This window comes from Stereum hirsutum (assembly GCF_000264905.1).
Source record: "Stereum hirsutum FP-91666 SS1 unplaced genomic scaffold STEHIscaffold_8, whole genome shotgun sequence".
NCBI classification, from domain to species: Eukaryota; Fungi; Basidiomycota; class Agaricomycetes; order Russulales; family Stereaceae; genus Stereum; species Stereum hirsutum.
The window spans coordinates 1,537,477-1,558,124 of record NW_006763138.1 but is presented as its reverse complement, the minus strand read 5'-3'; the positions used below and the strand labels follow the sequence as shown (position 1 = coordinate 1,558,124).

The window sequence follows — 20,648 nt, the reverse complement described above, 5'->3', positions numbered from 1 at the left end:
ATTTTAGTGATAGGAGGTATTAGGAGGTTCAACTATCCCCCTGTTTAAGCGGCGTTTTCCACCATGATCAGGCTCAGCGCCCTCCGAGGATTCTTCGGTTCCATAGATGAAAATGGATGTCGATAGAAGGACGGTCATATCATATTCGGTGAGTCTTGAGTTCATCCTTACTCCGCTTGAGTTCGGAGTCGTGGGATGTGTGTACTGGGCCGCCGCGGGCGTAACAACATAGCAGATATAGTGTATCTGAGATAGTGAGAAGCTTCACCGCTAGGACGCCAAGTCTCATAAAATGCCGCTCGTCTGATGCAACACCACATATGAACATAACAGCGATGAAGTATTTTCCAACTGAACCCCCCGGCCGCTTCTACAATCCTTCGATTGGAACATCTTCCGAGAATTAACATGGGCTTTCACACGGTCGCATGCACTCTCTGTGTCATCATGCTTAGGTTTATGGTATGGTATCATGGGACAATTGATCGTAGCCCAGAAATTTAACTTTAACAAGTATCCTGCTGATTCAACGTATCAAATAACACAAGGGTTTTCGACTATGGTATCATTTGTTTCTACCCATTTTGATCTTATTTTTATTTCGTGCAGTCAATATTCAACAAATTGCTAGAATGCTAGATCATGGCTGGCTTGGTACTGTGGCGGCATAACGCCACATCTAAATTAGGCATCGGGACCTTCATGTGCCCATAAGGAATATCTGGAACTTCCCAAATAGGAGACATTGAGTCATTCTAGTACTGCCACACTTCTGACCCTTTGCCCCAGATCCAGCAGATACTGGCTATCGCCGAACTGACTTGTTCTCCGAATATTAGGGTCTTTGCCGCACGGCTTCATACACGAATGTCATCATCCCGGCGCTCCACAAATGGGCGCAACGGCATCCGCTTGTCCGGTCGTCGTGTTCTGCTCACTGCCTCCATGGCTCCCATACGACTCTCAGCAGGTATCGGTGACATGGTGGCCTATGGGGCCGTCTTTGGCCTTACGAGAGTCCCGCATCCTCGGTTCATCTCCGCTTATGACTCTGTTCCCGTATAAAAGGTCTTGTCTTCAGTCGCCCACCCCCCTCCATTCACTCGCTCAACAATTCTCTCCTCCACTCTCAGTCACGCCACCCATCAACTCCGATCTCATACCCACCTCCTGCTTTAACGGCCGACCGCCATGATACTTCTCAAAACTTTGGCTACTATTTTAGCCATGAAGATTCTCGGCACTCAGGCCCTTCCACTCCCGGCCCCTATTGTCGTCGCAACTGGTAATGGGCTCTACCCGCGTGTGGTTCATGATAGCCAGACGGCGCCCGTTCGCCAAGTCATTGCGAGAGGAACCATTTTTGCGATATTCTTAGCAGCCTGTACGCCTTTTCTCCCCCTCTCTTGCTTTTAGACGTCTTTGCTCTATGCCGGAGGTTCTTCTGACGTCTTCCGCCAGTGCTATTTGTGTCTGTGTTCTTGGCCATGGCGCTCGTCTGGTATCGTGGATGGCACGATGACATTGCCATGGTGACTGGGACAGTGGGAGGGGTGGTCTTGGGTATGTTTCGTCCTGTTATCTGATCCTGCACGATCATACTTATTGACCAACCCGTTCTTGCAGCGTTGAAGACAACTTACACCAACGTCATCCATGCCCTGCAAGGAAGTCTCAGTCGTGAACCATCGACTAGCCACGGCGCTCCTTCCGATCCCATGCATCGTGCCGTCGCTCGCCCCTCTCCCATGTTCATGCAGCGTACTCGTGCTCCAGTGGCTAGGTCCCGCGTCATTCATTTCGGTGTATCGTCGATCGCTGAACCCTGCCACGCAACCGCCTCCCCTTCCAGTCGTCGCGCCTTCCCCCGTCTGTCCAGGCCTTTCGAGCTCCACCTCCGTGCTCCGACAGCACGCTCTCGCCCGGGTCCTAGTACACGCTCTTTACAAAGCGACACTGCGTTCGTCGCTGGATTGTGCGCTGTGCAAGGACCCGCTGGGGAGATCGGTCAGTTTGATCATGAGAGCAGTGTGGAAGGTGGCGAATATGTGTCGGTCGATGAAACTGCGTCGCTGACGGCTGGCGGCTCGGAGGTTCGAGCTTTAGTTGGTTAGGGTATGTGAATAACCATTCATGATTTTGTCCGAGAGTTTAGCTCATGTCCTCTCTGCTGTGTTTAGTAGGCTGCGTTGCGTGCTGTGGCTCGACTGTCTTCCATCGCCACAGGCCTTGCACTACGCATTTTTATTATTTCTTCTTTTATCGGTTTCATCTTCCTATCTGCTGCGTAGCGTGTAAATATGCTCATTTGCTGTACTATTGATGAGGCTCTGCGATGCCAATTTCCCGATATACTTATCGATTATGATCACTTTTTCTCGTGTATTCCTCTGCCCAGATTTGGGACATCGTACGTCGGCCTCTGGCGGCGCGTACAAGTCGGACAAGTGCTCGATCTGAAGAACTCTGCGGGTTCTGGTCAAGAATAGACATCCGCTTCTAGTGCCGGCGAGCTCTGAGCTCCTTTCACTTGCCTTATTTTAGTAGAAGTCCATGATCGCCGCACACCTCTGTATTGACAATGTGGCGTAGCGAGGGATGACTCGGAGGATTTACGCGACCGACGCAGCGATGCTTATGATGTGAGAACACCGATCTTCGAGGTGCATTGCCTGTGCATGCATAAGGGGGTCATGACCGGACGAGATGCTGCTCTAGCGGGATGTATACATGACCGAGAGTCTAAAACATCATGTCGGCCGTTGCAGCGTTGCCACGATCAAGACACTCGTCAGCATGATTGCCCTCACCTTCACCTTCTTCCGGTGTGCGGAGCTTCAAAATCACATCTCGGGTACAAAATGGCAGTGCCCGCCGTTGTCGGAGGCAGACGGGGAACTTTGTGGGCAAGTAAAGCTAGGCCAATAGCGGGAACTTATATCATCAGTACCAGCGGGTGCTATAAGTAGTCAAAAGGGGGTCACGAAGATCAGCGTGTACCGACGCCTGGGGACTGGGGAACGGTATTATAGGAGAGCAGGATCACGGACCGAGCGCACTGCCCTGTGTGGGAGTCAACTAAGTTCAAGTTGCAACCAAGATCTCCAAGCATTGGATTAAGCTTACAAGCGTACTCCATTAGCTAAAAGGATTAGTTGCGCATCCAGACATGAAATGAAACCTTCTAACTTTGAAATTGGTTATTAAAACATAACTACATCGCTGGTACATCACGTACGATACTAGATATTTTGTGTTCCCAGCCGCGGCCGGGCATTAAGTGTCCGTACTGGAAGAAAGCGGAGCATCGCGGTTGCCACTCACAGCATATCAAGTGCATCGGTTTCTCACCTAAGCTCAATTGAGATACCTGCTCCCGCTTGTTAGCTGGATCTTGTGACAGTCATTGACGGAGGAGGATGTGTACATCAACGTACTGGTACATTCCGGGTCGGGAGAAACCGGTTGACAGGCGGCGGCGATGACAGTGAAATTCCGTGTTTTGAAATTCGCCGCGTATTCGGCACCGTCGACGACGACGACCACCGCGACTTCACCTTGAACATCTCGCTTAGAATGCAGAACAGTCGTTCAACTCTCTAACTGACCTCGCTAACGCTGTCGATCTCCTGAAAAGTGTCTTGATCTTGGCCCGATCTCTACGTGTCCATCAGGGGCAACGGGAGGGCCTTCCTATCGTTTGCTAGGATTGTCCATGGCGAAGAACCCGACGAACATCGGAAAATCATATCCGCATCCTCAACCATCACCTTGTCGAACTTGACAGGTACGGAACATGACTCTAACTCCTTTCGAGCGTGACCGTGGGGCGACGGCGACCAAATGGTGATGGATCATTGGCGGGCGAACAAAGCCGTTCACACAGTCCACACATGCCGAAATCCTTCAGAATGTGCTGTCATCAACAGGTGAGTATCGAAATTGTCCAATGATATTGCGCTTGACCTAGGAGAAGAAGGTGAAACGCTCACGTTAATTTCGAGGAGTCGCTCAAATTCAGGTAGCGGCGATCCCCAGCTCTTTTTGTGGACTGTCAAAAGGAGGATAGCCAACAAGATTGGCGACCTCGATTGGAAGTGTGCCTGGATCTGAAGTGATCAGAGACGTCTGAGAAATAAAAGCTCACCCTCATAGTTTATACATTGCTTCGGCGGGTTGAGCAATACATAGCGATCTTCAGACTGACGGTTTAAGTCTCCTTACAGGCTGCCGTGTGCGCAGACGAAAGTACCTGCCAGGTCAAGTGTTCGAAGGAGTGTCGTGTCGAGCCTCAGCTAGCGCTTTGTGCTTCCCTTCTCAGACTTCGGGTCTCAGAGTAGGCCAACAAGTCTCTGCCAGATACGCAGCACACACAAATAGCGGCTTTCCTTGCCGCTGGAATAGTCTTCCGTATTAAAAAAAGAAAATACTTAATCTGGCGAGCTGGATTGTGGCGTTCACGTAGAGAAGGGGAGTGGAGCCGCCAAACGGCAGTTGAGCGGCTCTTTGAAATCCTAATTCGTGGACCCACAGCCGCCCACACTGCCTATCTTGGGTTAGCTCTCTCATATCGATGCCAGCGGTGTTCCTGCTCTACGAGGCTGGATATATTCTTATTTTCCCTCTACGCATCGCGATATAGGCCTCTGCAGCTTGGTAGACGATCGCGAAAGACGTCTAGAAGGCAGAAGCCCACAAAATCCTTGAGAAACACCGAGTCTCAATCCTTAAGACTTACTAAAGCCCTCGTCCAGAGAGTATTAAGATCTCTCATCTGTCCAATATTCACCGGTGCGATGCAATAATCCGTGTATTACCAGACCATGCTTAGGCGGCAAGGTCATGGTACCAGAAGAATCGACAGTGGCCTGAGGACACTGCCTTGCTTGTGGGCATATAACACTTGACGGTATGCTCTGAAGCTTATCGCGTTCCTCCCCCCTCTTGTCTCAATCTTCCCCTGCTTGAATTTCTTTTTTCTTTTTCTTTACACGTCTTACCCCCGTCAACGAATAGCATCTTATTCACTTCGTTTTCCAGTTTTTCCTCCCTTTCCTCCCCTTGTTCTTCCACCCTGCGCCATACTCAGTCTCACACCTTTTTCATTGTGCCATCCATTTACCCGCGTTTATTTCTTCCGACATACAACGACTTCGCCATGCCCATCGTACGCGTTATCCTCGTTGCCGCCTATTCGACATCCGCCACCATCCCTCCCTCCCAGCCAACGACGTCATGTGGCACCGTACAAGTGGCCCATTTGAGGCGCCGCCACCGCGAGTCCAGCCTATGCACCCATGTCACCGACTTCGACCCTTCGTCCCCACCAAGTAAAAAGTCACCCCTCGCCATCCTCGCCATCATTGGTACGTTTCCTGGTAGCATTGTACATCACTCGGTCCTCATACTATTGCCTCCATAGTCCTCGTCTTCCTCGTTCTCAGTATTATCTATGTCGCAGTGTACAGGCGGGGGTACTCGCCCTTCGCTGGTCGCTTCTCGACATTGAGAGCACGCGCTGATGGTGCGTCTTACGCCCTCGTTATTGGTGTACTTCGCCGCTCTGACAGTGCAAATTTCCTTTCGCTGTTTGCAGATACTTGGCGGAGTTGTGTCGAGTACGCTGAGACATGCTGTCGCCGGAGGTCGGACCAAGAGGCGGGAAGGGGTACAGCCCCGAGGGTGAGGGGAGGAACAGCCTTCTCAAGGCCATGGCCACACCTCCACCTTCCCTCATTTCCACCACCTGCTCTTCATTTATCCCATCGCTCTCCGCGCGCGTTCGCCGGAGACCCCTTGTCTGATGGGTCGGCTCATAGCCTGCTTCGAGCTAATGACCATGGCGAAGGAGGGCACTGGCCAAGCGGGCACAGGAGTAGTGTGGATTGGCGTTCTTTGTCGGATGATGGGTCCAGTGTACATGGACGATCTCCACTTGAACAGGTTTGAGGACGGTCTTTCAGCCTTCCTGGACTTTGAACATTCTTACGCGTCTGATATCTCCTTCTGGTGTGTTACGGACTCTCCGGACTTGGAGAGCCACGCCGAATATTTTCTTCGGATACTCATGGTACTTCTCTTTTGATGATAGTTTTTCCCGCTACTTGTTAGTGGGTTCTTAGGTTGCTTGCTATTTTGCCTCCGTTTCGCAGGCGATCAGTTTTTCGGCGCTGAATGGGTGGCTGTGCCTTTCTTTTGCATCCGTTTGATGCTCCATGCTTTCTTTCCATTTTCGTCAATGCTGGCCCTGTTGCCTCCTATTGTCTCTGCCGCTCCTCTTGCGCTCTCTTGTTGCTCTTCATTCGTTACTTTGTGCCCGCTGTCTGTTTCCGCCTCTCTGCATACACATCCTAGTCTCCCGCATTGCCCAGCGTACTTTCCTTACCATTTTTCGGCTCTTCCTGCCGTTTTTATTGACATCAGCAAACACAATTTCTCTGCCTCACATCTGTTGCCTCCCAGTTTCGCATAGTACACAATTACTGCACCTGAATTGCGCTTTTTTTGAGCCTCACCCTACACGTACACGGAGCTTCATTTCCATCCGTTGTCGACGACGACGACCTTTGCAGTTGCGCCCATATTCGTGCCCGTTCAATCCCTTCAGAGGCTCGGTATCGACTTCAATTGGCTTCGCCCTCGACAATAATCTACTTCTCGACGCCAACGACATTTGTTGTCAGTCTCAACTCCATCGACCTCTAGCTCTTGTCCACCTCTGTCGGATCTCTCATGACTTCTACACTCTCATATCAAAGGCACGGTGTCACGGTGGCCCTTGCCCTTCTGCCGTATGTGTATGTTCACCCCGACGGCTCCCAATATGACCACTCCCAGTCTGGGCCTACATTGCACATTAATATCTCGTACTCTTCTGCATATGTTCCTTTTCTCCGTGAAAGATCTGTCCTGTCACCGCAGTGGCATCCTCCTTGGCCATTGTGGCACCGTCTTCAGCTACTTATTGTGGCAACTCCTTTGCGATCTAATCTTCTACTTTGCATACCCATATTGTTCCTCTTGACGTCACGATTCCTCGACAGGCCTCTCTCCCATCATCATGTCCCTTTCCATATGCAGTATAAGTCAGATCCGGCTCTCATTGTACGCTTGATGCACGGTACATGCTGGTACATGTGCTGGTCTCTCTACTGAATATATATATGATGTTCACGCGACTGCCTCAGTCTCTTGTGTGTTGAACAAAATAAGATTGACATTCTGGTTTTCGTGTTCTTACAACTTTGGACTCAGTGCGATCTCATAGACTTGTTTTCTTCTACTCAATGCAAGTGCAGCGCGGGCTGCGTAGCGGGCGTTGCCACCTGTGGCCTTTACCGTGCTTATCCCATGATGTTGTTTCTTTGTCCTGCAGCAACCTTCCGTGCTTATGAGGCCTCGTGCAGACAGTTATATTCCCTTCGCGTTCGCAGTGTCATGTAGAGGTCTACCTGTGCTCACTCTATGTTTATCCTCATCCGGCGATTATGTACATTAGTAGTCAAAACATTTGGGCAGAGTCTCTTCGCTCGTACTTTAGAGGCAAAACTAAGAGACTCTGTCGAGCAGCCATATGCGCGTCTCGCGAAATTATTTTGGTTAGATCTGGCCAAACATCTGATGCACATCATGCCAGAGAAAGATGTACACAACAATCCAAGAAAGTACATGAAGTGCAAATAGCACCGAGAGCACAAGGCAACAACAAGCAGAAACAACCAACGTTGATCATACACGAAGAAATCGACATCGGACTCACAGATCATCAGCCCCGAGTCCGCGTTCCTGGCGGATGAATGGATCACATCATCAGCAATCATTGAGATGTTCCCAAACCGTTCCACTCACCTTCAATACAAGAGCCCACAGACGATAAACTGATACCCGTACATCAACGACTCTTCGGGCGTCAACATCTCCCAAGTCCACTTCCCTCCCGGCCGCCTCCTCACCATCTTACCCAACTCCTGCATAAGCTTCATCGGAACACTCAACTCCGGCCCAAAACAATGCCCCAACTCGAGCCTATCCTGCAACCTCGCGAACCATAAGTCATGCCTCGCAGGAGGGATGTTCGCCATGCCGGGGATGACCCCACGCTCCACAGCTTCGAAGAAGTCCTTGTCATCCGTGAGGTGGTAGCACGCCATGACGGACATGTTGCGTTGCGTGAGGATCTGGTAGCAGCAGGCGATAGTGCCGACGTAACATGGGATCTTGTGTGGCGGCAAAGTCGCTCGCTCCTTGGCATCGTAAATGTCCAAGGAGTCGATGAAGTTGCGTCGGATCGCGGCATTGCCGGAAGGGTCAGGGTCAGCATCTCCTCCTTCACCACTCTGATTCTCTACTACTCCTTGCGGAGTCGTCTCCGAGTCTGCGCAGAGCTCTGCGATAGGTCTCAGACCCGCTCCCTCTAGACGATAGAGCTTGCTCGGGTCACCGTCAGCGTCAGGTCGATCAGTGAGCTGGAAGAGCATGTAGAACGCCTTGCAGTCGAATCCTTCCGTCGTGTCGCTGGGCTGATGGTCACAGATGGCGGCGTGAGTAGCCTGATGAAGCGATAGAGTATGGACTTCGATCCAGTCGCATAGTTTGCAGATGGCTTCAGGATCGTTGCCTTGAAGGCTCTGGGATCGTTTGACCATGGACTGACACAGAGCTCTGCACCCACCATCCACCTTCGATTAGCAGTGGGTCCATGTGTCACAGAAATATAAAAACGCACTTGTGCGCTGGTCAGTCCGCCGTTTGACACTCCGTGCTGCAATACGCGATGTGTTTGCATTTAGAGCAAGCCTTGTATTTAGGCGCCCCGGGCGTTGGGTAGGCGTAACACTTGGCACAGTTGTACCTGTTGGTCACTGTTTTCGGAGGCGCTTTTTCGGGGACTGCTGTGGTGTCGTTCGAGTTGGCCGCTTCGGTGCTTCGAGGAACAACGTCGACTAATTCGGGCGCTGATTCTGTCGAGCTAGTGCTAGCGGAATCCATGATGATGGCGGGTAAGAATGAACCTAAGATTATTTAGAAGTTGTGTCAGCTAAGAAGGCTTCGACACGAAATATCGGGGCATTCTAAAGCCCGTCGAAGGCAGTCATGTTCATGTATATTGCAGTTGAGGCGCCGACAAAACATGTCGGCGAAGATCGATACAGGATCGCGACATAGGTAGCTGTCGGCGGCTTACAGAACCACAACATTCCAAGTTCAAACTCAGATCACCCATGGAGACTTACGATTTCTCCACGAAGATTACAAGCACGTATGGTGGAGGATTAACCAGCAATATAAGGAGGAGAGCGTCTCAATGCAAAATCGACCGACGGTGATGGTCCGAGCGACGTCCGTTCAACGTCCGTTTGGCGCCCCTTGTCGATGGGTGTGCTTCTGGTCCCACGCCGAAGCTTCTTATGCCACAGAAAAACAAAGTGCCACTCGACAGTATTTGCTGCACATTGTGGCCCATCGTCAAGGGCTTGGATGTTGGTTGTAAAGCTATGAATCGAAGCAAAGTGGCAAGATTCCCTGTAAAATGAATTAACGGTGCGATGACAATGTCCTGACATTAGAGAAAAGGAGCACTAGTGGAAACATGTCGAATGAAAATGAGCTTGGTAGACACTCGAGTCGGAAATGAGCGGACAAACAATGAGCATCTTCAAAACTCACCCTCAATACGACATCCCACAAGTACCTCGCCGATATCCCCTCTTCTTCGTCTCCTCTCCTGTCAGCGTCACCCAAGTCCATTTCGTCTTCGAACCCGTCGTTGTCGTTCTCAGCTCCCCCAACTCACCGGATATCTTCTTACGAAAATCCTTCTCCAGTCCGAACATATGTCCCAACTCTACGCGCTCTTTCAGGTTCGGAAACCATATCTCGTCCCTCGAAGTGGTATGACCTTAATACGATCGAGGCCCGTCGTCCGCATCATCTGTACAAACTCCCGATCGTCGTGGAGGTTGTACATGCTGAGGATGTGCATTGGAATCTCCGGTATGAAGTAGTCGACAGCGAGAGTCCCCACGATACGCCGTTATATATCTCTGTCAGACAGGTATTTCGCTTCGAAGTCCGCCAGCGACTGGCGAACACCCTCTTTCAGCTCTGCGCTGCCCGTCCTAGGATCCCAGACTTCTTTCGAAGGGCGAAGTTCTGCATCTTCTGAGTCGGTTCACAGAGAGAGGTGAAAGTGTGCTGAGAAGTCGAAGCCGTCGACGCTGTCGGTTGGTTGGGAGTGGCAGATAGCGCCGTAGGCAGCTTGGTGGAGGTTGGTGGTGATGGTGTGCCACTTGACCCATTCGTTCAGGCTGTGCATTTTGTCGATGATGTCGGGTGGCCCGAGAGTCTGCATCTTTGTAGTAGCGTTCACTGGAGTGCTGCATAGAAGCGCCTCCGATCATTAGTTTCGTAGATCCCAGACCATGTCGGGAGACTGTTCCATCGATGACCGCGCTTTTGCTCGAGGACGTGGTGCAGGACTTACACGGTACGAAACGTATACTTGCCTGGAAAGTTGCACTTCAGAGACGATAATAGAAAAGGGAGTGGCTTCCCTCAAGTAGGCAGAAGCTGCTCAGTTGCCACAATCCTTATGAAGGCACAAAAAACATGTTTATCGGACGAAGTCGTAGAAGGAGAAACGGTAGACCAGAAACGGAGCAGTGGTCGACGAGAGGAAATTCTCGCGGCAGTGGATCCGGAAGCCAAATCCCTTGTGTGGCTCTGCGTGGCTCCCACGTGTTATGACAAACTAGCGCCGTCGGCATCATGCAAGTCAACGCCAATTTGCCAGCAGATATACGGTGTCGTTTTTTCCCTCTTGAACAGCTCGCTATTCCCAAAAATTCGACACCAAAATAAACAGCCTATGTGGGCCAGTATCATGAGGACGTACAACTGACCCTTTGGTGGTCATTGTGTTTGTATCACCTGGCGTGTTCTATATCCATCCTTTATCTCATCTCTGCTCGCCCGACCTCCCTGTATCTGACCACTCGAGCACGCGGTGTCGCCTCGTTTCTGGTTTGTCCAGCTGGCAGCGCCGTAATCTTCGTGAAATGCAATGGTCGTTCGCTATCGCCCATATGCGTCTGTCGCCTTATGTGAATTTATGGGAAGGCTCCTTCCACGTTCATCTCGGAAGTCCGGAATTCGAACAGACTTCTCTCCAGCCGTCTTATAAGTAGCTCCCCTTGCAGGTACCAGAATCGTCGACGCTTCCCGCTCTCTCTGACCGGAACGTCCACCATGCGTCGCACAATTCAAGCTACTGCTATCATCCTCACACTAGTATCCCCGTCTCTAGCGCTATGGCCTCAACCTACTAGTATCCAAACCGGTTCATCCGCTCTTATTCTCTCTCCGAACTTCACGTTCACCCTCGATTCCTCACTCAGCGCCTCCGCACCGTCGGATCTTAGCGATGCCCTTTCACGCACTTCGACCCATCTCTACACCGATAAACTCGAACGACTCGTCGTAGGCCGTGGTTCCGCCGATTTCAACATCACATCCACCGCACCGACCCTCTCCTCCCTCACCCTCAGTCTCACAACCACGGATAGCGATGACGCGAATGGTACGATTCTAAGTATCGCGCAGGAGGCACAGAAGAATTTGGGAGATAGGGACGAGGGATATAGTTTGAGTATTCCTGCGGACGGAACAGATGCGGTTTTGAGTGCGAATACGACGTTGGGGTTGTTCAGGGGCTTGACGACGTTTGAGCAGATGTGGTATACGATGGACGATGGGGAGGTTTATGCGCTGGGCGTTCCGGTGACGATTGAGGATGCGCCGGTTTATGTGAGTTGTCAACTCTACCTGCTTTTATACCATTTTGGGGGTCTGGAGAGGTATGGCCAGAAGTAGTGGACCTGATTGGTGATGAATAGCCGTTCAGGGGGTTCATGCTGGATACTTCAAGGAATTAGTGAGTCCATGTTCGTCTACCATCAAAACGGCTAGGTTTGCTGATGTATGTGGCGTGTGGCACAGCTTCGCGGTCGACGACATCCTGAGAACTTTGGATGCTATGAGCATGGTCAAAGTTCGTCTCTCGCACCTACTTCATACTTTATCTAAATCCACTGCTCAACTTCATGTGTTCCGACAGCTCAACACCTTCCACTGGCATGTCACCGACAGCCAGAGCTTCCCCCTCGTGGTCCCCGGTTTCGAAGAAATATCTCAGAAAGGCGCCTATTCAAGTTCATCGGTGTACACTGCGGATGACGTAGCGAACATTGTTTCTTACGCCGGAGCGGTGGGTTTCGCCGCACTCCTGGAGAGTCTTCCTAGTACTGACTTTGCGGATCCGTTTGGCGTTGCTCTCCGACTTGTAGCGTGGTATCGATGTTTTGGTGGTACGTCGGAGTCTTACTGTCTACTCACCTCATTGAGCTAATCCGCCGTCCAGGAAATCGACACTCCAGGTGAGGCTTTCATCCCGGATATCTCGAACCTAGGAGTGCTCCTGCAGTCTAAGCGCCCATCTTGACGCCCACTTGACCTGTCTGCCGATCCTCTGTAAAAGGTCATACCGCCATCATCTCGGAATCTCACCCTGAGCACGTAGCGTGCCCACAGGCCACGCCTTGGGGCTCCTACGCTAACGGTGAGCGCCCCCTTTCAGTGACATGCTCTTGCCCTCTCTTGCCACCCTTCCTTCTATGTACGTGCCAACTAACTGAACTCACCACCTAAACGTAGAACCCCCCGCAGGCCAACTCCGCCTCACCTCCCCAGACACAACCTCCTTCACATCCTCCCTCCTCCTCTCCGTCTCTTCCATGTTCCCATCTACGCTCATGTCCACAGGCGGCGACGAAGTCAATATGAACTGTTATGCGGCAGACGAGGAGACGCAGGTTTGGTTGAATGAGACGGGGAAGAGTATTGCGGAGGCGTTGAGTGAGTTTGTGTTGGATACGCATGAGGTGCTGAGGAATGGGAGTGGGAGTGAGGAGGTGAATGGGAAGGTGGTTGGGGGGAAGACGCCGGTTGTTTGGGAAGGTAGGTCGGATTTTGGACTGAGTTGAGCGCGGCGCCTATTGAGGTTTGGTTGACTGGTGTTTACAGAGATGGTATTGAACTATAACGTCCCCCTGCCCAACGATACCGTCATCATGTAAGCCCCAATACTCTCTCTATCCCCTCCTTTCCTCGCTTTTTTCCCTCGTTAGTTTCTATAACGCACGATTCGTACAATAGGGTCTGGATCTCCTCCGCCAATGCGGCTGCCGTTGCAGCGAAAGGCTATAACTTCGTCCACGCAGCATCAGACTACTTCTACCTCGTACGTTTGCCCTCGTCTCCCTACCTATCACACATCGGAAAGAAAATAACCATAAAGTAGGATTGTGGCGCAGGAGAATGGATAGGCGACAAACCGACGGGAAATAGCTGGTGTGATCCGTTCAAGACGTGGCAGAAGGTTCGTCCGTTCGTTTTTACATCTCTATTTATTGGCCTCGATCGACAGAGGAGCAATGCTGACGTTGATCGTGTGTGTGCTCGATTCGTGCACATAGTCCTACTCGTTCGACCCGACTGCGAATCTTACAACAGAAGAGGCTGCACTCGTACTCGGCGGTAAGTCTCCACATATTTTTACGACCTCTGCCTCTTCCCTGGCCTGAACAAACAATCAAACAGGCGAACATCTCATCTGGGCCGAACAATCCTCCCCCACGAACCTCGACTCCATCGTCTGGCCGCGCTCCGCCGCCGGCGCCGAGATCTTCTGGTCCGGGCCCGTCAACACGACCACTACCGAAATTAGTGGCACGTCCGCAGATGGCAGGAACGTGAGCAATGCGCTGCCGAGGCTGCATGATTTGAGGTTTAGGATGGTGCAGAGGGGGATCGGGGCGATTGCGTTGCAGCCGGAGTGGTGTGCGTTGAGGCCGGAGGCTTGTGATTGGAGTGCTTGAGGGCGGGGCGGGAAGATGGAGAGGTGTTAATGTCGAAAAGTTGAGCTGGATTGGCACTTTGTGTACCATTGTGCGATGTCCAGAGATACAAAGAGCCGAAGGAGAGAATTGAACATATATTTAAGGTTCAGAACATACTTACGAACTTCAACTTGGAGATGCTTCTCACTTACGGACGTACTCGGCCGGTCTCGACGGACGAAGGTTGTGGTCTTTAATATCTAGAGGAGCTGCGGACCTCTGCGGACGCTCTCATTCTTACATGCGGCGTGATGAACTCGAGTGGCTTACAGACCGCCGTGCGTGACTGCGTTGTTGTCCGTCCGTGATTTATATCAGCAAGTTCATCGGCGCTAGCGTTCAGGACGGGGGGCTACCGATATATAGATAGACATGTAAGGAAATGTGGCGGTCTTTGGGACGAACCGGTGTGTGTTCTGATTGGTCCAGTGCGGGTGAAAGGAAAGAGAACTAAATGCGGCGCGTTCTCCGGCGCCTACGCCACACATGGCGTTCCATATTTTGCTCTTGTGTTGGCTCTCGATCCTCTCCGCTGGTGAGGACCACTTCACATTTAATTTTCAACGCAGAGCTCATTTCGTGCGAAGCTCCCAGAATCGCCGACCATCGCCGACTTCATCAAGCCTCCTGATTGGTCCACACACAGAAAAACATACAAGAAACCATATCCGGGCTGTAACGTTGTCATCCAATCACCGTTTTTCGCACGTGAGATCACGGGACGAGAATTATCAAGAAATGGTGAGAGATTATTGATTGAGGACGTTCATCCACCGTCGCCGTCTTCTATAAGACCATCTCTTATCCCCATCTCGCCCCTTGCTCTCTCCCTCCACCTTCAATCTGCTTGCCACCCGGTCCACCCTGTTCGCCAGCTTTCTTTCTCGCGGACTTGTACATCTCTCTAGGGCCACCATCCCCATAGCTGCTTCGCTGCACACCTACTCGTCCTTTACCTCGCCAACTCCGAACCAGAAGATGTCTACCATTACCCACACGCCCGGTGTTGCACACTTGCACGCTGAGGAGCAGAAGACACCCACCCCAGCCAACGGTCAAAGCTCAAAGCTGCACTCGAAAGTTGTGAGTTTTTGCGTTATCTTTTTTTCGACCTAGGACCCGCCGGTTTGTTTTGTGCGGTCTAGTGGTGTCGGAGACCGAGGAGTGCGGCAAGAGATCGTCGCTGAGATGTACACGATTGGCATTATATCTTCCACGTCCTGTCGCCCCTTCAAGGTCCCTCCATGTTTTCTTTCTTCGATCTACATTACCACATCGGTCCTACAGCTCATTTCCGACGGGACACGGACTGCCTTTGTCGCGTACCCTCCCGAGTGCAGCACGACATCGTCCGATGAGCTCTTTGAGAGGCTTTAGAGAAGAACTTCTGGACGTTGTATTCCTTCTGTATACGTTGGCTGTAAAGGCACGGAAGGAACAGGTGGTTTGGCGACGTGTGAGCGATGAGTACCGTTCCGGTCATGGCCATGGGCGTCAGTAGTTGTTGTCGCCAGCGATGTATGACTATCCATGTCTTCGGTCTTGAATGCCTGTGGTAAACACTCTCACAGTGATTGGGTGCTGCTGCTTTGGGGAGCATTGGTTCTTACAGCGGGCTTTGCGATGGGCAGGTCTTCGGAGGAAAAACTTCCGTGGCATTTCATTGTGGCCCGTTACGCCACACCTCGCTTGGCATACCCTCCTTCTCTTCTCTTTCGTTCTCTGCATTCATACGCCAACCTAACCTTCCATCCTCCTCCTCAGGTCATCATCGGCTCCGGCCCCGCAGGCCACACCGCCGCCATCTACCTCGCGCGCGCCAACCTCGCCCCCGTCATGTACGAAGGCTTCATGGCCAACGGGTTCGCCGCAGGCGGCCAACTGACCACCACCACCGACGTCGAAAACTTCCCCGGTTTTCCCACCGGTGTCCTCGGCTCCGAACTCATGGACAAGTTCCGCGCGCAGTCGCTCCGCTTCGGGACCAACATTATCACGGAGACGGTGTCGAAGATCGATCTCTCGAAACGGCCATTCAAGTACTGGAGGGAGTATAACGAGGGCGACGAGCCGGAGACGGCGGATACGATTATTATTGCGACGGGCGCGAGCGCGAAGAGGTTGGGGTTGAGGGGGGAGGATACGTATTGGCAGAGCGGGATCAGTGCGTGTGCGGTTTGCGATGGGGCCGTGCCGATTTTTAGGAATAAGCCGTTGGCGGTTATTGGGGGTGGAGATTCGGCGGCGGAGGAGGCGACGTATTTGACGAAGTATGGGAGCCATGTGTATTTGTTGGTGAGGAGGAACGAGTTGAGGGCGTCGAAGATTATGGCGAAGAGGGTGATGAACAACCCGAAGATCGTAAGTTATAGCTCCCTTTACCCTTCCTTCTCTGATTTTGCTGTACACTGGATGCTCACTGATACCTTTGAATTTACAGACCATTCTCTGGAACACCGTCGCTGTTGAGTGTCAGGGTGACGGCGACTTGCTCAACAACCTCCGCATTAAGAACACCCACTCAGGCGCCGAATCCGACCTTGCCGTCAACGGTCTCTTCTACGCTATCGGTGCGTCCACTTTCTCCCTTTCCAGTTCGAAAACATAAAAATATCCCTTCCTCCTTCTCCTTCTCCCTCTCACCCCTGTACACTCAACCCCTATCCCCTATCTCTTTTTCTCAATGTCAATCGAAACCTTCTGACATCTCCATTCCCCTGGAACAGGCCACGAACCCGCCACCTCCCTCGTCCGGGACCAACTCCAAACGGACGCAGATGGGTACATTATCACCGTCCCCGGTACGACTCAGACGTCCGTCAAGGGCGTGTTCGCGGCGGGAGACGTGCAGGATAAGAGGTACAGGCAGGCGATCACGAGTGCGGGGAGTGGGTGTATGGCGGCGTTGGAGGTTGAGCAGTTGATCGCGGAGGAGGAGGAGTTGGGCGAGGAGTAGACGAGTTATGATTTCTCTTAGCTCCATTGTTGGCGGGTGAGTTGGGACGGATATCTCGAGGAGGCGAGTCGTACTGTGGGTACGAGGAGAAGTAAAACAATAGACGATGCAGACGCAGATATAGACTGTAATCATTTCTCCACATTTTTTACTACGTTTCCTGTCGGCGTTCATTCTATCTGGCTGTTCTTTCTTTATCGCTCGATATCGACATACGCGCAACTGTATACGTGGATCACAACATACATACTCTTACCCTGTGTGAAGCCCGCGCTTCCGCGCCGAGAGAGAGCTTGAAGACTCAGGGGCTGCTCAGAGTGGTGAATATAAATATATTTGGGAGGGGGATACAGCTCAGGAAGACGATCTCTTCACCGCCTCTAAGCCCTCCTCAAACCCCTTCAACGTGTCCTTACCACCTAATCCATCCAGTTCGCCCTCTTTCTTTCCATCATTCCTGTTCTCAACGCCTTCACCGCCAATAGTAACTCTCTCCATCCTCCTCTTCTCCCTCACATATGCGTCCAAATCGCGCTGTGAAGGTCTTCCCTTCGAGGAAGTCGCGGCGATTTTAGCGGCTGGTGGGATGATGGGGCCGAATCGTTCGAAAGGGTAGATTATGAATGTGAGTTTTGAGTCGACGAGGGAGAGCGAGATCTATAAGCAGAGTAAGGTTCAGATCGACAGGAGATGGAGCTGGAGAAGGGAGGCAATGAGTAGACTTACGGGTCCGAAGTGGTTCGAGTCTTGTGAGTGGAAGGATTCGTCGCCTTCGATCCAGATTTGACCTTTCGTGAGGTGGACTTCTTTATCTGGGTACGGAGGTAAAGTTCGGACCTGTACGTTCCCATCGGCGGTCAGTATTTTGTTCAAACGTGAATGATAGATATTTTGGCGTTGTGTAAACGTACGGTGTCTCCGGGTAGTCCGACAATTCGTTTGACGAGCAGTCTACCCAGTTCGTGTGGTGATCTTTGGAAGAGGAGACGTTCGTCAGCGGAGGTCCAGAGAATGTGGATTGTTAAGCAAAAACATACTTCACAGCAACAATATCACCTCTCTTGAGCGTATTCAAACTATTGCCCGAGTACCTCTCGAACACGACTACGTCGTCACCTAGCGATACATCCGGATTCAACGTTGGCTACCTAGCGGAGACTCTGCATGAGCAACACGAACATCACAAAGACTTGATATACAAGGTGTAAGCGGACCTGCATACTCCGACCTGAGATAGATTTCAGTGTGTAGCCATATTTCGTAAACGCGACGCCTATGGGAAGCCAGAAGAGTACGCGTTGGGACCAGAGGAGGAGAGGATGTGCAGAGGTTCGCCAGCGGTTAAAGGCGGAAGTAAACGGCTTGAATTTGAAGGACGAGCGGAAAACCATGTATAATCGATCCCTTCCCTTATTTTATGCTGGGAATTCTGATGATTTTGTTGACTTGTGGTATGTCGGGCGCACCAGAGTGAGTGGCTGTATGTAATAAAGCAGAGGGTTTCGGGCGATTTGTGTGGGTGACGTGTGGCGAGAGATAAGATAAGATTGACCAGGAAACGGGGTTAGGGTCCCACTGTACGGCGCCACTTCCGTGACGCGCTCGGCGCACTTTGATATTCGACCACGTCGGCCGCGCTACGGCTTCCCCTGCTTGCTTGCTAGAATACTCTGGGTGGCTACGAAAGACAGTTATATTCGTCTCTGGTTCAATCCGTTATCTGAAGGTCTCGACATCGTAATATTTGGAGCCCTCTCTTCCTTCGTATATCCTAAGCACCGGCCTACAGGGAAGGTTTCGAACTGGGAGTACGCTATGGCAGTATCTCCTTCCACGAAGAAGATAATTCTAGATGGTAAGCTCCAAACTGCTGCTATGAAGAGATATACACCTTACCTTTTTGTGTTATGTTGCTTTTTAGTCGCTATCTTCGTCGCTTCTCAAGTGCGCATCCAACCCCCTTCTCTCCACCTTCTTGTCGCTGAATGAATGAACTGTAAGGCAGCCATGTGGTATACAGTCCATGTAGGTCGCCCACTCATGTACTTTTTACTTATTCCGTGATGTCTATCTCGTATTGACTGCCTTGGGAAACGAGTAGTGGATGCTCGATTCTTACGGCTCACCGGAGCGTAAGAAGGAAGTGAAAGCGAAGCCACTGGAGGCATTGAAGAAGCTCGGCCACAAAGACTTGAAACTAGATGAATATGAGAGTGCGTTTTCCATAATTCTGTATCATGTTATAGATTTCCAACAGTCATAATACTGACTTGTGTGGCGCTCCAGAGACCATCGCCTCTGAGGTCATTCACCCAGACGATATCAACGTCCGTTTCTCCGGTGCGATTCATCAACTCAGTTCCGTTTATCACTCATTCAACTGTGTAACTTACGCAGCCCTTTCTTCATTGCTATAGACATCGGTGGTCTGGACGACATAATTTCCTCCCTCCGCGAATCCGTCATCTTTCCCCTCCTCTACCCCGCCCTCTTCACCTCCTCCTCCACCCTCCTCACCGCCCCCAAAGGCGTCCTCCTGTACGGTCCTCCCGGCTGCGGAAAAACCATGCTCGCCAAAGCCCTCGCCAAAGAGTCCGGCGCGACATTCATCAACATCGCTGCCTCCGTGCTGACGAACAAGTGGTTCGGCGAGTCGAATAAGCTCGTGGCGGGTTTGTTCAGTTTGGCGAGGAAGACGCAGCCATGTATTATTTTTATTGATGAGATTGATAGTTTTTTGAGGGAGAGGAGTAAGGGTGATCATGAAGTCACGGCGATGATGAAGGCGGAATTCATGACGTGCGCTCATTCTCCCCTCCTCTCATTACTATTGCTTACTATATATTTTTCTGACTGGTATACTTTGCAAATACCAGACTCTGGGACGGCCTGCTCTCAGAAACGGACCGGATATTGATTCTGGGTGCTACGAACCGAATAATAGATATCGACCCAGCGTTCATCCGTCGAATGCCTAAGCGATTCGCGCTCTCGAGTCCAGACGTTAGGCAAAGAGAAAAGATCCTTTCTCTCGTGCGTTTACCTTACAATACTCCTCTCCCCTCCTCCACAATCGCCACTGACTTATCTTCCCCTGATCTCTGCGCAATCTTCGACACCAGATGCTCCAAGACGTCTCCCTCTCACCCAGCCTTTCCCTCCGCAAACTTGCCGAATACGCAGACGGCCAATCAGGCTCAGATCTCAAAGAACTGTGTCGGAATGCGGCGATGATGCCTGTGAGGGAGTACGTGAGAAATTCAGGTGGTGATCCAGAGATCATGAGAAAGGCGCAGGAGGAGGTGCGTTTCTTGTCATGCCACTCTCACCCTGATCCTTTGAAGACGGTTTCTTTTTTTTAACTGACTGGTTCCTCGTTGCTCGTATGGGCGATTCGGAATCTCTGTGCATGCAGGGCTTTGAACTACGACCGTTGAGGCTGGACGATTTCTTGCATGGACAGACGGAGGCTGGTGCTGGGCTTAGTGCAGGGGTGTTGAGCGTCGATCAGTCGACGATAGATGACGATGAGCTTGAGGGAGCAAATTTGGACTGAGTGAGAGCGAGGCCTTGATCCAGAGTAAGTTGGGAGTGGCCTGACGTGGTAGTAAGAGTTAGGTCGATGGCAGCTGGTTTGATATGGTGAGAGGTACATATCGGATGAGATTCCATTGTGTCCGTATGGGTGTTTGCTTCGTGGTCTGAATATTATAGATGCGGTAATCGCTCGTCTCTCC

The 20,648-nt window shown here is 51.5% G+C and overlaps 8 protein-coding genes across 8 annotated transcripts; 6 read left to right on the top strand and 2 right to left on the bottom strand.

The window, feature by feature from the left end:
- Positions 1–1,227: 1,227 nt before the first annotated feature.
- On the top strand, positions 1,228–2,114 carry STEHIDRAFT_157695 (uncharacterized protein; the record flags this gene model as incomplete). The annotated part of the gene is made up of 3 exons (XM_007304986.1): positions 1,228–1,384; positions 1,462–1,563; positions 1,627–2,114. 3 exons carry the CDS (start codon positions 1,228–1,230, stop codon positions 2,112–2,114), a joined length of 747 nt encoding a protein of 248 aa, XP_007305048.1.
- A 3,044-nt stretch (positions 2,115–5,158) lies between these two features.
- Positions 5,159–6,122, top strand: STEHIDRAFT_157694 (uncharacterized protein; the record flags this gene model as incomplete). The annotated part of the gene is made up of 4 exons (XM_007304985.1): positions 5,159–5,366; positions 5,423–5,524; positions 5,820–6,009; positions 6,092–6,122. 4 exons carry the CDS (start codon positions 5,159–5,161, stop codon positions 6,120–6,122), a joined length of 531 nt encoding a protein of 176 aa, XP_007305047.1.
- Positions 6,123–7,598: 1,476 nt separating this feature from the next.
- Positions 7,599–8,799, bottom strand: STEHIDRAFT_169144 (uncharacterized protein). Its single transcript, XM_007304984.1, has 2 exons — positions 8,726–8,799; positions 7,599–8,661 (listed from the first exon to the last, which is right to left on the bottom strand). The coding sequence occupies exon 2, from the start codon at positions 8,643–8,645 to the stop codon at positions 7,851–7,853; it is 795 nt and encodes a 264-aa protein (XP_007305046.1). The 5' UTR covers positions 8,646–8,661; positions 8,726–8,799; the 3' UTR covers positions 7,599–7,850.
- A 179-nt stretch (positions 8,800–8,978) lies between these two features.
- On the top strand, positions 8,979–10,222 carry STEHIDRAFT_122148 (uncharacterized protein; the record flags this gene model as incomplete). The annotated part of the gene is made up of 4 exons (XM_007304983.1): positions 8,979–9,011; positions 9,230–9,376; positions 9,402–9,524; positions 9,616–10,222. Coding segments are annotated over 3 exons (552 nt in total), but the record flags the coding sequence as incomplete, so codon positions are not given.
- Positions 10,223–11,247: 1,025 nt separating this feature from the next.
- Positions 11,248–14,032, top strand: STEHIDRAFT_98572 (beta-hexosaminidase; the record flags this gene model as incomplete). The annotated part of the gene is made up of 13 exons (XM_007304982.1): positions 11,248–11,805; positions 11,895–11,932; positions 11,998–12,049; positions 12,116–12,265; positions 12,345–12,365; positions 12,419–12,434; positions 12,536–12,616; positions 12,712–13,014; positions 13,081–13,129; positions 13,213–13,297; positions 13,358–13,435; positions 13,533–13,593; positions 13,657–14,032. 13 exons carry the CDS (start codon positions 11,248–11,250, stop codon positions 13,932–13,934), a joined length of 1,770 nt encoding a protein of 589 aa, XP_007305044.1. The 3' UTR covers positions 13,935–14,032.
- A 1,546-nt stretch (positions 14,033–15,578) lies between these two features.
- Positions 15,579–16,911, top strand: STEHIDRAFT_58633 (thioredoxin reductase; the record flags this gene model as incomplete). Its single annotated transcript, XM_007304563.1, has 3 exons — positions 15,579–16,316; positions 16,396–16,525; positions 16,682–16,911. 3 exons carry the CDS (start codon positions 15,579–15,581, stop codon positions 16,909–16,911), a joined length of 1,098 nt encoding a protein of 365 aa, XP_007304625.1.
- Positions 16,912–17,230: 319 nt separating this feature from the next.
- STEHIDRAFT_147654 (LexA/Signal peptidase) lies at positions 17,231–18,368 on the bottom strand. Its single transcript, XM_007304981.1, has 5 exons — positions 18,126–18,368; positions 17,949–18,055; positions 17,823–17,883; positions 17,638–17,748; positions 17,231–17,568 (listed from the first exon to the last, which is right to left on the bottom strand). The coding sequence occupies exons 1-5, from the start codon at positions 18,300–18,302 to the stop codon at positions 17,266–17,268; spliced, it is 759 nt and encodes a 252-aa protein (XP_007305043.1). The 5' UTR covers positions 18,303–18,368; the 3' UTR covers positions 17,231–17,265.
- A 176-nt stretch (positions 18,369–18,544) lies between these two features.
- Positions 18,545–20,648, top strand: STEHIDRAFT_139908 (AAA-domain-containing protein). The gene is made up of 9 exons (XM_007304980.1): positions 18,545–18,766; positions 18,833–18,855; positions 18,913–18,936; positions 19,013–19,124; positions 19,198–19,251; positions 19,329–19,710; positions 19,788–19,944; positions 20,034–20,213; positions 20,327–20,648. Exons 1-9 carry the CDS (start codon positions 18,727–18,729, stop codon positions 20,465–20,467), a joined length of 1,113 nt encoding a protein of 370 aa, XP_007305042.1. The 5' UTR covers positions 18,545–18,726; the 3' UTR covers positions 20,468–20,648.

Bases quoted from the DNA above. Each gene is read 5' to 3' on its own strand.
- STEHIDRAFT_169144 (XM_007304984.1), bottom strand. From the start codon at position 8,645: ATGGTCAAACGATCCCAGAGCCTTCAAGGCAACGATCCTGAAGCCATC.
- STEHIDRAFT_139908 (XM_007304980.1), top strand. From the start codon at position 18,727: ATGGCAGTATCTCCTTCCACGAAGAAGATAATTCTAGATG. The intron at 18,856-18,912 runs GTGCGCATCCAA...ATGAACTGTAAG, and splicing joins CTATCTTCGTCGCTTCTCAA to GCAGCCATGTGGTATACAGT. The intron at 19,252-19,328 runs GTGCGATTCATC...TCATTGCTATAG, and splicing joins TATCAACGTCCGTTTCTCCG to ACATCGGTGGTCTGGACGAC.
- STEHIDRAFT_147654 (XM_007304981.1), bottom strand. From the start codon at position 18,302: ATGGTTTTCCGCTCGTCCTTCAAATTCAAGCCGTTTACTTCCGCCTTT. The intron at 17,884-17,948 runs GTATGTTTTTGC...CCTCTTCCAAAG, and splicing joins GGTGATATTGTTGCTGTGAA to ATCACCACACGAACTGGGTA. The intron at 17,749-17,822 runs GTACGTTTACAC...GGGAACGTACAG, and splicing joins TCGGACTACCCGGAGACACC to GTCCGAACTTTACCTCCGTA.